Source organism: Homarus americanus, unplaced genomic scaffold (genome assembly GCF_018991925.1).
Source record: "Homarus americanus isolate GMGI-L3 unplaced genomic scaffold, GMGI_Hamer_2.0 scaffold11150, whole genome shotgun sequence".
In the NCBI taxonomy this organism is placed as follows: domain Eukaryota; kingdom Metazoa; phylum Arthropoda; class Malacostraca; order Decapoda; family Nephropidae; genus Homarus; species Homarus americanus.
The window spans coordinates 1,456,536-1,470,912 of NW_024720555.1; the positions used below are offsets into that span (position 1 = coordinate 1,456,536).

A 14,377-nucleotide genomic window follows, 5' to 3' on the forward strand; every position below is an offset into this window, starting at 1 on the left:
AGATCTATGGAATGGTCTATCAGCCCAAGCTGTGAAATCAAGAACAGCACTGGACTTCAAAACAGCCCTTGACAAAATTATCAAGAACAACGGAGGGTTCTTACACAGGTCACTGGCCTCCTTCCCTCGGCATGGCCACCTCCAGTGTGTGACCATTAGGTAAATAAGGTGGGTAAATACAGGTTCCTGGTGTCATAGTTTAACATGAGATAGGATCATCAAGATATCCCAAGATGAACAACCTCTCTAATGGAGGGTTGATTTCAGCAAGATGTGGGCATGGGAACTGAGGGCAGATTGAGTCTGGCCCTGTTTAATGGCCTCCTTTGGTTGCAGACTGTTGTACATTTGTGGAAGTGTAGTGGTGGCAGACTCTTAGCTCTTGCCCTCTGCCAACTGACTCAACAGTCACATAAGTGAAGGACTCCTGGGAACCCTGTAGCATCAGCCCATAAGCTTGATGAACACAGCATGAGTCGCCTGATCCACCACATTAGTAATAAAAAACAGTGGAAACTACAGTGTTGGAGGATTAAGACATGCTAAAAGATTGCACTGATGACATTGCCTTAATAATTTATCATTTAACCACTTATCAGGTTACTAGCCATTCAGGTGGTAGATCTAGCCAGTGTTTGTACAGGAGGAAAAAAGAGTCAAGGAAACCTGTGATGTTTGGTAGTGAGGGTCACACTGGATAACACCCTTCTCACGTGTGCCAGGGCCAAACAAGACTCAAACCCTTGACATGTTGGTGAGAGATATGCATGTTACTGCTGTACCACCAACACCCTTTAATGACAAATCCACATACTGTACTATAAGGTGAGATAATAGTGTAGGTCTACAGTATACATAACAGTGGACAACGCAACACAGAATAAGGGTGTGCACAAGCTGCTTTGTGTGGCTACTCTCTACCTGCTTCCACAAGGCCTCACACATCCCAACTGAGAGCCCCTGGGGTAAGATTTTCTAACTGGTTTAGTTGAACAGTATTTTGAAATGGATAAACCTTGAGAGAAAAAACCCTTGACCTGAAGCTCACTGGTCGGCCTTGTGAGACAAATGCCAAGGTGGGACGGCTCCTAGAAATCCAACTTACAGAAAAAGACTCTTATGTGGTTAGTGTCATCTTGCCACAAAGTGTTAGATGCTTCTTTGACAATGGCAGAATCTCCCAGATACCTAACAGTTGCACATTGTCCACGAGGGTTCACAAAACAACTATTTAACACTTACCATAAGAGGACACCCAAAAGAAAAAAGAAAGTTCTACTCTCACCTGTATGCCATGTCAGCAGCAGCAGCAGCAGGTTTCAGATGAGCAAAAGGAAGTTCAGAAGCCAGAAGTTCCCACAAACACAGCCCAAAAGAGAAAACGTCTGCTTTGATGGAGTATCTGGTACACTGCAGAGATGATGACATTAATACACAATCCTCTGAGAGAAGTACAGTAGGATAAATATATAGATAACAGAAAATGTTGTACATATATCAAGAATAACATGGCATCTTTTATCTTGTAGTGATATATCATAATTAATCCTGTTTCCTGTGGGAAGATAATTTATAGTGTTCCCTCTGTTATTTTTTTCTGTTCTCTAGTTCCAGGAATAACAAGAAACTCCTCATTCAGACTCAGTTCACTTAAACAATAATATCCCTATTCTGTACTGTTCCATTGTTCAGTATTATCCATAATTCTTATGTGATAAAATGTCCTGGTGATGATTTTGTGAACTTAATCCGTATCTTATCAAGCAGTTTTCATTTCACAAGGCACCTCCAGAATAAAGGAAGGAAGACCTATCAAGGTACAGAAATAGTCAAACATAAATGTCAGTTGGTAAGACAATATCAACCTCCTCATCTAGGAAATTCCATATCCAGAACTCAAGCCATACAATAATAATAATAATGGAAAGTGGCTTATGTGAGTCCAATCTTCAAGAAGGGTGGTCGTCACTCCACGAACAACTACATGACCGGTGAGCCTGACCAGCATAATACGTAAAACACTTGAGAGTATTATCAGAGATGCCGCGATGAACCTAAAGAGGCAAGCGATGAGCCTATAAGGAGAAGGTGATTAGCCTATAGGGGCAGGTGATGAGCCTATAGGGGCAAGTGATGAGTCTATAAGGGCAAGTGATGAGCCTAAAGAGGCAAGCGATGAGCCTATAGGGGCAAGTCATGAGTCTATAAGGGCAAGTCATGAGCCTAAAGGGGCAAGCGATGAGCCTATAAGGAGAAGGTGATTAGCCTATAGGGGCAGGTGATGAGCCTATAGGGGCAAGTACAGTAAAGGATGAGTTTATAGTCACCTGAGTAAACACTTCAGGGGCCATCCAGCGAAGGTTACCCGGCTGCTTCGTCATATTCTCCTCGAAGATGTTGCGTACAAATCGAGACTCCCCAAAATCAGCAACTCTGGCACGACACTGTTAATAATGGTAGTAAATCATCATCAAGAAAAAGTCCAGAACAAAATCCCAAAACACCTACCTCAACACACATTTTAGGCCCTTTGATCACCTTCCTATACAATATAACAGTTCTATTGGACCATCAGTTATATACTATATCTTCACAATATTAAAGTAAAATTGTTAATAGATTAGGCCACCAACCTCATTGTTGAGAAGAATATTATGAGAGTTTAAATCTCTATGTATAATTGGTTGTGGGAGAGTGTGAAGGTAGTACATGCCATTTGCTACATCTATGGCAATATTAAACCTTGTTATGGTATCTATCGACCTTTTCTGTTCATGTAGTGTGCTGAAGAGAGAGCCTCCAGGTACATATTCAGTAACTATGGCAAATTGCTGTAAAAATAAAAATGTAATATTAGTCCCACAATTCAATATATCTATTTTTTATCATTTTATATATACAGTATACAGTATACATTTCTCCCTTAAAACATTAAAGAATTCCTCTGTATAGTACAGTATATACAGTATTTATATCTCTTCAATTAGACTGAATATTTGTACAGGTAGGTGTGGGTGTGCAGGTGTGTCTGTAGGCATGGGTACAGGTGTGGGTGTGTGTGTGTGTAGATTTATGTGCAGGTGTGGGTGTCAGCAGACATGTGTGTACAGTTTTATGTGCATATTATTAACTAGGTACACATGAGTGTCTGTGAGGACAAACATGACTTACACTGGGGTCATGTAGACAAGCCCCAACAAATTTGACAATATACGGAGAATCCAAAGACCCAAGAACAGAGACTTCACGGCAAAACATCTCAACGTCACTTTTTCCGTACGACAGGTGGGCTCTGTACCTTTTGACGGCCACAATCTTGTCATTGTATTTTCCCTTGAAATTAGAAAGAATTAGATAAGAATGGTGAGACAGTACAGGAGGAAAAGAATGAGGAAGGAGATACTGTACAGGGATCAGAGAAAACAAAAAGGATGAACTGATCTTCAAAATCTCATTTCATAGCTGAATCAGTGACAAGGAGATTTATGTGAAAGAACTGGCTGCATAGGAACTGATGCAGCTGTCTGTAGCAATTCATCTAACTCCAAAGGAAGAGGACCCTGACCTATATACAGTAAAGTACTCAGTACTGTATTCACAAAATTTACCTGTCCACTGCAGGTCTATACAGACCTGCTGCAGAAAACAGGAAGAAGCAGCAGCAGCAGCAGCAGCAGCAGCAGCAGCTGTTCATCACCAACAATTTCCAATGTATAAAGTCATCATCCTTCCTACCATCCCTACTAAGCAGCCACACCATTGAACCATGTTTCACCTCAGGCTCCTTAGAAGATGCTCCATCATCCTCAACTCAGCCATACACTACCTTAGTACCCACCCCACCCTCAGTGATGATGACAACACTGGAGCCACAAGAGGCCCCTTCCCATTAAATTGATATAATATACAAGTGAGTGTTAAAATAATATATTATACTGCATGATTTAGTGTAGACTACCAGTAGGTTGTACAGGGTATTATAATATACTGTATATACAGTACTGTATATGAAAGTTTTCTTTCAATTTCCATCACTTGTGGTATCGTGCCACAGCCGGCCGTCTGAGTGAAACTAAACCATTGATAAGGGTTAATATGGGGTAAAACCAACATGTGTTCATATTTGAACTAATCTAAAGATGTAATAGGAAGCACCGTACTATAAACACCTCAGAGATCATTATTTAGTCGATTGTTCATACCTGGAGCTGGCAGATGCCCACCCCATTAGGGATCACAGCTTAAAGTTGAAGAAGCCACAAGTTTAGAAAATTGTCAGAGCAAACTTTTTTGGAGTAAGAATTTTAAACTCTTGGAACAATCTGCCAGAGAGCATTGTGATGGCACTGAGTGTGAGCTCATTTAAGACCAGACTTGACCAACACTGGAGCAGGTACAGATACATTCTGGAGCCAGTACATGCCCAGTATTTACCAACAGTGCATAAGAGAGATGTGACTGACTGCCCAAGCAGCTAATGAGACAATCAGCGGCGAAGAGAATAAAAGTAAAAATACAGTATGCTCTTATGCAAATGAAACTTATAATGAATTATGATGATAGTGACTCCAGAAATGTATGTAAACAATAATTCTGAATAAATAAACTTACCGAATTAACCAATTTTGGATGGTTGCTGGGACTATCCCCCTCCATCCCCTTCCAAACAGATTTACATGAATTTCAGGGTCACAAACTGAGACTTGGGTATGTGAAGTTTCTCTGATCCACAAATAATGGCATCCTTGAGTATGGGCGGAAGTGTATAAACACTACTAGCAGAAAATAATTGTCTGGGATATTATTACACAAAGAAACACTTGAAGTTATAAATAAAAGTATTATGACCAATGACACCAAATTATTCTCCTGAGTGAATACTGTACTGTACTGTACTCACTTTGTAGACTTTACCAAATGAGCCAGAGCTTATGTTTTCTAGGCTCTCTATCTCAGAGAGACTAAGGTGAAGATGCGGTGGTAACACTGACCGCAGGTGAAGCACATCTATCTTCTCTGTACAGTATAAGAGAACCAGTGTTATGACTCCCATTATGGAGATTGAAATATAATGTAATGATTAGATACAAAGAAAAAACTTAGTTTAATGGATGAAGAGATAAGTGATAGTAGAACAAGATGTACACATGAAGCTTCTAATGACAATGATGAGAATATATACATGAAATGTGCTTAACAACAAGCACAAGGTTGTCAATAGCCACACTATCCCCCACCAGACATAACCCACAACTTTCCTCAAGCTTTGACCAGTGATTCTACCAGCAGTAGTGAATCTTAGGAGAATTTGAGTGACAAGGATGAGGAATATGGTGGTAGTGATGGAGTAGCTTCCACAAGAGGCTCCCACATAGGATTGGAGTGATTCTTTGTTTATTTCCTCGACCCCTGAGCTATATCGGTGTAAATCAGGAGTTTATGGTAGGATTTAAGTGATTTTATGTCTGTTTTCTCTTCGATATTGCCCCGTCCAGTGGGTAATGACCATGAGTTGCCATTACTTTCCTCAAAGAGTTGAAAACAAATAAACCAAAATAAATTATTTGTTAAATATAGAAGAGAGTAAATTTTGGGGTCAATGATAATTTAAGAAAACAACTTACCAAGAACATGAGATATAAAACATTCATGTGATACTGAACTTAAGTGATTCACTTCTCTTGTAAATAACTGAGTTGAAGATAAAATCAGATTTATTTTATTACAAATTTTTTACTAGATCCATCTGTTCAGCTTCTTATCTATTAATTTTTTAATGCTTATGCCTGAGACAGATGTGAGAAGGGTGTTATCCAGACACTACCAAACATGGCAGGTCTTCTCCGAGTACTTTGGCTTCCTCCTGTACTAACAGCGGACAATAAAAATCATAACAAAGAAACAAGAACAGACCAACTGCCTAATGACTAGTAACCAAGAGGTGAACTATTCTATACAGTACTATACCTTGAACCATCGTCCTCAGCTTCCCAATAGGAGATGGAATGGGAAAATAAGAAGTGTCCAACCCAGATAAATAATCTCCTCTGGCATAATCCTCATAGAGCCCTGGACGACGGAAGTGTTTAAGGAAGTTGGCAATATCATCATGACCTCTGTCATATGCCCACATCAGGGGAGTCTGCTCCTCCTAATGAATAATGCTGTACAGTATAAATAAAACTATGCCAAATACAGTACTTTACAAAATATCATTCAGAATTATTGTTCAAGGTGTACAAATGTGCTGTACTTGATATCAGAATAATCATCATCTAATTCTCCAACATCTAACAGAAAACAACACAATACATTAATTCTGTCATTACCTTTTTTTCAGAATTATTAAAACGATCATGAGCCGTGAGGTTGATGTCCGCTCCGTGACTCAGAAGCAGCTGAACTATTCTTGTGTGTCCGTGATAACATGCAGAGTGCAGGGGGGTGTGACCATCTGGGCTCTGAAAGTCATGAAATTATACTTATTTTTATTTTTAAATTATCTATGAATGTGAAGTAACTGACTTCTTTCTATCCACAGAGGAATTATCCTGTTATCAGGTATTTAAAGTTGTATAATTTAATCCTTTTTCCTAAATGTATGTTCCCCCATAAACAGTCAAGTACTGTACCTACATACAGTTCTCTGGTACAAGACTATTCTCTGTGCTCTCTCTCTCCAGCCAAGAGGATATAAACTCACCTCCTATCCTCAGGATTATGAGTTCACACTTGAAATATCCTTAATACACCCAGCTGTGAATGGGTACCTAACTTTACAGTTGGGGATGTGAAACTATTTGAGTGCTGTGCCAGCCACACTGCCTCCCTGTTTACCAAAAAATTAAATGCTCTTAGTCTACAATACAACAATGTATTCATGCTGCACCACACAGGTTGTCAAACCTCAGGGACCCACTTTATCTTTCAACAACTTTTATGATGGTTTATAACTTTATTATCTTATTCATATACAGTATGTACTGTATCATCTGTAGCTCCTATTCACAACAATGCCACTGAACACTATTAAGTCTCCCAGGTTCATGTCATTCTTTGCTTCTGACCAGAACTCAGCCTGTTGTAGAGAACCATACAGCTCATTGGATCTGAGCAGTTGCCACAACATACCTGGTAGTTCACTGAGGTAGCATCTTGGCTCAACAGATAGTCCACCAGGTCTATACACTGTCCTCCAGTACATGCTGCATGTAGAGCAGTTTCTCCCCACATATTCTCTCTCAGGAGCAGACTTGACCCACCATATGTTAGCAGAGCCTTGGCACACTCAATCCAGCCATAGTAACATGCACTATGAATAAATATAAATAGCTTACTTAAAACAAACAATAAGAACCAATTCTATACAACATATTATTTTTTATGAAGTTTCAATACTTGTACTGATTTTATTGCATTTTATTATAATGAAATCTGAATTAAATCCCTTCTCTTATAATATCTTGCAGTTCACCTTTTTAATTTTAACAATATTCATCAACACTGGATCAAGGGATTCCTAACTATGATAAGTATAATGTAAATATAGTACAGTACTACCAATAAGTATTTTCAAGATGACATTAGTTGTCTGTAGCTAGAAATATGATGATGATAAAATAAGTTATACGTACACATGTAGAGGAGTATCAAGATAAACATTGGAGATGTGAGCATCAGTGCGGTACTGAGGTTGAAGTAGTAAATTCAGAATGCTGAAATGTCCATTTTGTACACAACAATGGAGAGCTGTGTTCCCTTCCTCATCCTGGAGTCTTACTGTAGGGAGGAATCAAACCATATCCCGTCTCAATAAAATTAGTTCTGTGAAAGTCGCATCATGTTGGAGGTGAAACAGTAAGCTACTGAAACAAGTGATTTTTTTTTTTTTTTAGTTTTTGCCATTCATCAGTTTACTAGCCATTCAGGCGGTTTGTTTATCCAGTGTTAGTATAAGAGGAAATGGGGACCGAGAAACTTGTGATGCTTGGTATGGTCACACTAGAATAACCCTTGACATATTGGCACCGCTGTACCACCAAAACACTACGAAGAATGTACCTGTAAAAGAGTGCTATGTTACCTTTAACCTCTTGTGTATGGGGTACCATCTTGAGCTGAATTATATCTTTTGGCACTGGCAAAATAAAATATTAAAAGTGGCATCCCCATAGCAAAGGGGCTAATGGGAGCATACACTATCACAACACAAAATATTTGTTTCTACAAGGAGCCTTCTCATCCAGTCAATTCAGGGTTAAATATTCAATCCCATTTGGTTTGTTGGTTGTCTTAGGACCAAATAAGTTTCAGGTCAGGGGTTTAAACTAATACTGTAGCTCCTGTAATATAGATCCATAAGGTTTGAACCAACTTTAATGACAAAAGGAAGATCATACTCCAGGTCTCTCAGTTCTTAACAGTTATGGGAACAGAAAGGAAAACCATGTCACCCTTTCCTTCCCCATTGGTCATAAAATGTGGTTTCACACATCAATCCTTCATTTAAAGTCAACAGGTCATCAAAGAATGATCTACAAGAGTCTAAACTCTAAACCAGCTAGGAATTGGATTTAGGATGTCTATCACATGCTAACAGAATCTGCTGACAGTGTAGTGCCCCAGCTATACTGACTGTCAAGTATCTGTACCACCAAACATTTGTACCAACAGCCATACCTATATACTACCACTCATTTTCACTAGGTAAAATTACATGACACAACTTCATGTAAGATACAGAAATGACTGTATAGCGATATCCCCGTTAGCCGGAACAACTGGTGCAGAGCACTTCCGGGAATGAGAGATTTCCGGGTAACGAGACGACTCTCTTAAAGCCGGAAAAAATCACCCATACCCGGAATTTTCTGGAATTTTCCAGTTAATGGAAAAATTTGTCAGAAGTTCCAGAAATTGCCCATTACATCATCTCTCGAACCCGGAAAAATATCTCTCATCCCCGGAATTTTCTGGAATTTTCCGGGTATCGTGAAAATTTTTTCAGAATTTTCAGGAAAATGTGCTTCTTGGAAACTCTTTCCCAAAGCCGGAATTTTCCGGAAAATTCCGGCTTTGGAAATGATTTTCCGAGGAAATTTCAATTCCGGCTATCAGAGAGTTCCGGGTTTGAGGGATTCAGGCTAACGGAGATATTACTGTACAGTACAGTATTTTCATCATAGTTTGTATAGAGATGAGATTTGGTGGACTTTTGTTCATAGATGATTAATATATACCTGTATTTGTAAATAGCTACAGTATGTTAAGTTAAAAAATATGTGCAGTATAGTATGTAGTATAATTGAATATTCCCCTGTGACAAATACAGATACTCCCTGTACTGTAGTTATGTTTGTAATACTGTACAGTAGACTAATTCCTACATCATAATGCTTTATTCATACTAACCTCTTGCTCCTTTTCTTAGAAGCATTTGTACAATCTTATAATACCCCCTCGTAGCAGCCAGATGTAGCGGTCGGTCACCAACAGATCCCGCAATATTAACATCTACCCCACGAGACAGCAAATATTCAACGACCTGTGAAAGGAAAAAATACCTCACATAAGATGCCAAGGTAAGTAATAACCTATCTCTCTACCACAGCATCCTGACTCCTCTCTTACTGTGCTGGGCTGAGTCTTGTTAATGGTAGCACGTCAGTAGTACCACGTTGGAAAGACCGCTTCTTGTCCGATCAGCGAAGTTAAGCATCGTTGGGTCTGGTTAGCAATACTTAGATGGGTGACCAGATGCTGCTGGCATAAGGACTCTACCGGAAACAAGCCTCTCGTGGCTTTGTCAGCTGTCCTTGGTCAAATTTACTGAATATAAATTATTATTATTACTGTACTGTGCACTACTTTAGAGTTACTGTACATACTTTGATTTCTTTTCACTGGGTAAAGAATATGCTACTACAATTCAAAGAAAAAATGGAAGATGCCTCACAGATTCATTTCCAAACAAGCAGGCTATATGCAACGGGGAGAAAGACACGGCATCCCGGGCTTCAATATTAGCACCACGTTGAGCCAATGCTTGAGTAACTTGTAGATGACCGGCAAGACAGGATATATGAAGAGCAGTGACACTCCCTGCACCTGTGTGGTCCAGATGGTTGCATTTCTCCAGGAAGAGTCGCACTAAGTCAATGTCACCCTGTAAGTGTTATATAAAATATTCAGGGGCAGGAAAATATTAATGCTATTTATTATATACAGAGCTGTACCAATGAAACTTTAATTGTAAAATGCACGTGTTGAAAAATATCTAATATAATCAACTGAATAACTTATGTATTGAAAAATATCTAATATAATCAACAGTTTAGTCCATAACACAAACAATAAAAACTGGATTATACATTATAAAAAACCCCACAAACACATGCACAGTCAGTCATGTCACACACTTATATATTGTATAGTACAGTACAGGTGTATACTGTACAGTATACTGTATATGAGATAACTAATTTTATACTCTAAATCCATACTATATATATATACTGGTTACAGTAAATATTAAGGACTGATATTGAAGGTGCTGACGGGAAAGAAATACAGCACAAGTTATATTCTAGGTCCCAAAATTTGTCCAGCCCACCACTTCATTCCCAGCAACTAAATCAACTTGTTCAAGGATTATGTCATGGTAGATGGAGAGCTGGTTGTATTTCACAGTGGAAAATATGATCGTGTTAGGAGTGATGGCAAAGTGGACAATGGACAGTCTCACACAAGCTCCAACTGAATGAACTGATGAGCATATGTATAAAATATTTGGTATTTTTTAATATCCACAACCATTAAAAATCGTTCATTTTATTTATAAGTTTGAAGACAAGTGTGGAAATTGGCTGTAAAATGATGATGACATTGATATTGTTGATGATAATGACATTGGTATTGATGATGATGATGAGACATTGATATGATGATGATGACATTAATGACCTAGTTCTAATGACCTCTTACACACCTGTTTCCTATAGCAATCCGTTTTCCAGGATCACATCTAGAGCACTGTAAGAGGTGTGCCTGTACAGTACAGTACTGTACAGTAACTACACTTCTTTCATGTCTTTCACCACTTTAGTAATTGATACTCTCTCCAATAATACAATTTGAACCTGTTCATCTAATCTCACTTACTCCCTCCCAACACACCTGAAAATTATTCAATAAATTTGTAGTCTCAAAAGGTCTTGAGTAGAAATCAAAACCAAAGATGACCGAGACCAAGACATATGAGCTAAAGACACCAAGACCTCCAAGAAACAAAAAGAGGTGTCAAGACCTGGATACAGTATATTACAGGTGTAATTGGAAAAATATAGACACAATTACAGTAGAAAGTTTAATTTCTTTCCCAGTTACTGTACATGGTGGACGATTACAGACTGATACCAACCAACTGGTATGTTGTGTCAGCCATTTAAATCAGTTTAGTACGGTAATGTTCTTCACAACAAATACTTCACACGGTATATCTTGACACAGCTATTGTATTTGTTAATGAATAACAACATTTGCATTTTCTTCACAGCTTTGAGATTATACCTTATACATTTCTTCCATTTAATGGATAATTACGTTTACTTTTTACTTTTATCATCTTCGCCATTGATCAGTTCATTAGCCACTTGGGTGGCCGGTCACATCTCTGTTTATGCATTGTTGGCAAGTACTGGCTCCTGAATGTATCTGAACCTGCTCTAGTGTTGGTCAAGTCTGGTCTTGAAACAGCTCACACTCGGTGCTGTCACAATAAGTGCAGCAGCTGAGTGATACAGCGGCCTCCTCCGAGCACATGAGGATTGTAGGTTTGTGTCCAGGGCTCTCCTGGTCCACCTAACTGTAGATGGTATCTAATTTTAGAAAAGGGAAAGTGAAGGCTGTGCCAACCACACTTGTTGTGCACCAAAGGCTTAATACAGTGTATTGTATACACTTTGTCCCTATCAGACTCTCAGGCCTATAAGACCCCCTTCTGCTTTCACTGTGCTAAATAGTGTACAGTAGGGATGGTCTCAACCATTGTCTCAAACTGTGTCTATCACATTCACAATTAGTACAGTACAGTACTGTATATATTTTAAGGTTCTGAAAACATCAAAAAACTTAATCTACAAAAGATGTAGAATTTTGTGATATACATAATTACAGTACAGTATGTGAATACTGCTACTGTTCATGAAAATAACAGAAAGACTGTTTAACTCTCATCACTCACAAGTCTTATTTATAAGAATGAAGTACATGTAATACTATTGTTGTCTAGTTAATTATATCACAAAAATCTCTTAAATTAGTGTCCATGTAAATAAAACAAAATCAGATACTCTAAATGCTACAGTTATATTATACACACCACTCACACATCCCTGAGTAGATTAAGTATATTATAGTGAGGTCACTCCAAGCAGGTAGATAAGGTAACCACACGAATTTGTTAACCTTATAAGATGCCAGGTGGAGAGCTGAGAACCCATTTTTACTGATAATAGCAGGATCTGCTCCCTTCTGTAACAAGAGGCGGATCTGATCTTTTATCTCTTTGTTTGTCTGAATTTTTGCCAAGTGTTTACCAACATCTGGTTCACCTTTATTGTCCTGACTGGTCTCTTGACTTCCATCTTTCCGATTAGCTTTCTCACGAGAAGGTTTCACGAGTTGAAGGAAACAAGGTGCCTGGGACCCAACATCTGCTCCATTATCTTCCTTCTTCTCTTTAATTTCATCGTTTTTCCAACTTACAGAGGATAAGCAGCAGAGCTGCATTAGAGTCACACCATTGTCTGATTTTTCACTAAGAGTTTCAGAACCCAGACGATTTACCAACTGGTCTGATGTTCCATTGCTGACAAAATAAATACAGTATATTCAATTTACATGTTTATGTCATGACACAACAACAACTAGGACCTTGACAAACAATAATTACTACAAAAAAATCCTGACTAAAACTCTATAAAAAATATAAATTATAAACAAGATCATACATTTTGTTTTTCATAACAGATAGTTATTAATACATAAGGAGTCAGGTGTTCAAGGTTGTAAGATATTGTTTTTGGAAGGTGTGTACTGTACAGTAAGGAACACCCTTATAGTACAGTACAATAGTACAATAGTCCCTCACCAACCACGGATTTCAGGCATCCATTGTTTTTACTCGGTACAGTACTGTACACCATTTCACAAACCATGACATTGAATTTCAAGTATCTACAGTTTAGCGCAGCGTCATTTTCCCTTCGTGTTCAAATGTGTTCATCCGCACAACGTCCAGCCTCCCGCCACGCTCTCTCAACGTTGTGATCTCGTACTGTGCAGACATATTTTGTTGCTCCGTTGTAATAAACAGGAACGTCCACACACACCCACACCCACACCCACACATGCCTACACCCATACGCCTACGTAGGCAACCATTAGGAAAAACTGACCAGAAGGTTTATAGCATCCTTCAGACCAGATGACCCAATTTGTCAACCTCTCAAGGAAAAACAGATGTAGGCCTGTTTCAGGTTTCATGAGGATAGCTCCGCCCAGCAACTAACGTGACTATGCCCATATTGTGAACTATCCAATAAGAGAAAAAGACCAGAAGAATCTGGAAAAAAACGGGCTCTGATTGGACACTCAGAATGTGTTCTCGGCAGCTGGTGAGCAGTGTTGGAAATACAAGCAGTTTAGCATTGGGTGTGATATACAGTAGTGTGGAGGTTTCTGGACGGGCCTGCGATGTACTGAGGCGTGGTAATGTGTATTTAATGCTTTTTTCTGTAGTCGTATGGGTGTGTGGTGAGTCCCCCCCCCCCCACACAGTATCTCCAGTTAGAAATAGGATGAACACATATGACTTCATACCACATCTCTGCTGAATAAATTTAACTTGAAAGATATCTCTTTCCATTTCCCTTCATAACTAATACATTAACCTAAACAAAGGGGTCCCCCAGCATCAGATGGATGGTTACCTGAGCATATAGAGTCAAGTGACCCATCTTTAATTAACTCCAGTGCCAAACCCCGGCTGAATAGAGTAAGTAGAAGAACAATATATTTTACTGTTCCGTATACTAGATCTTTATTACATATTTTCTACAGTAATAACATTGATTTTGCCTTTAACTATGGCCCATAAGCATGTATTGAATGTTAGTGATAAAGGTGGGAAGAAAGTGAACAGGACGAGGAACGTAATGACTATAGAAAAGAAAGTTGAAGAGCTCTATAGATTAGCACATGGTGCCATGGGGGGGTTAACAAGTACTTGATTCGTATGATTAGGAAAAGTGAGGCTATGATAAGGGCTAGTGTTACTTTTACTTTTATCCTCTTCGCCACTAATTGGCTCATTAGC

At 38.8% G+C, this 14,377-nt stretch overlaps 1 protein-coding gene across 8 annotated transcripts in view; it reads right to left on the reverse strand.

Moving 5' to 3' along the window:
- LOC121860590 (serine/threonine-protein kinase TNNI3K-like) overlaps positions 1-14,377 on the reverse strand; it is a 43,600-nt gene that overhangs the window by 26,424 nt on the left and 2,799 nt on the right. For 6 of the 8 annotated variants that reach the window (XR_006087895.1, XM_042357762.1, XM_042357765.1 and 3 more), the window contains 12 exons: positions 12,466-12,868; positions 9,956-10,165; positions 9,412-9,544; positions 7,635-7,779; positions 7,132-7,312; positions 6,330-6,461; positions 5,968-6,151; positions 4,901-5,016; positions 3,172-3,333; positions 2,634-2,831; positions 2,328-2,444; positions 1,286-1,410 (listed from right to left, as the gene is read on the reverse strand). Coding sequence is in view for 7 of the 8 variants with exons in the window: in XM_042357762.1 (XP_042213696.1) it covers positions 1,286-1,410; positions 2,328-2,444; positions 2,634-2,831; positions 3,172-3,333; positions 4,901-5,016; positions 5,968-6,151; positions 6,330-6,461; positions 7,132-7,312; positions 7,635-7,779; positions 9,412-9,544; positions 9,956-10,165; positions 12,466-12,868 (2,106 nt within the window). In the remaining variant the exon portion in view is untranslated. The remainder of the gene's footprint in view (positions 1-1,285; positions 1,411-2,327; positions 2,445-2,633; positions 2,832-3,171; positions 3,334-4,900; positions 5,017-5,967; positions 6,152-6,329; positions 6,462-7,131; positions 7,313-7,634; positions 7,780-9,411; positions 9,545-9,955; positions 10,166-12,465; positions 12,869-14,377) is intronic. The other 2 variants (XM_042357769.1, XM_042357768.1) reach the window with 2 other exon arrangements.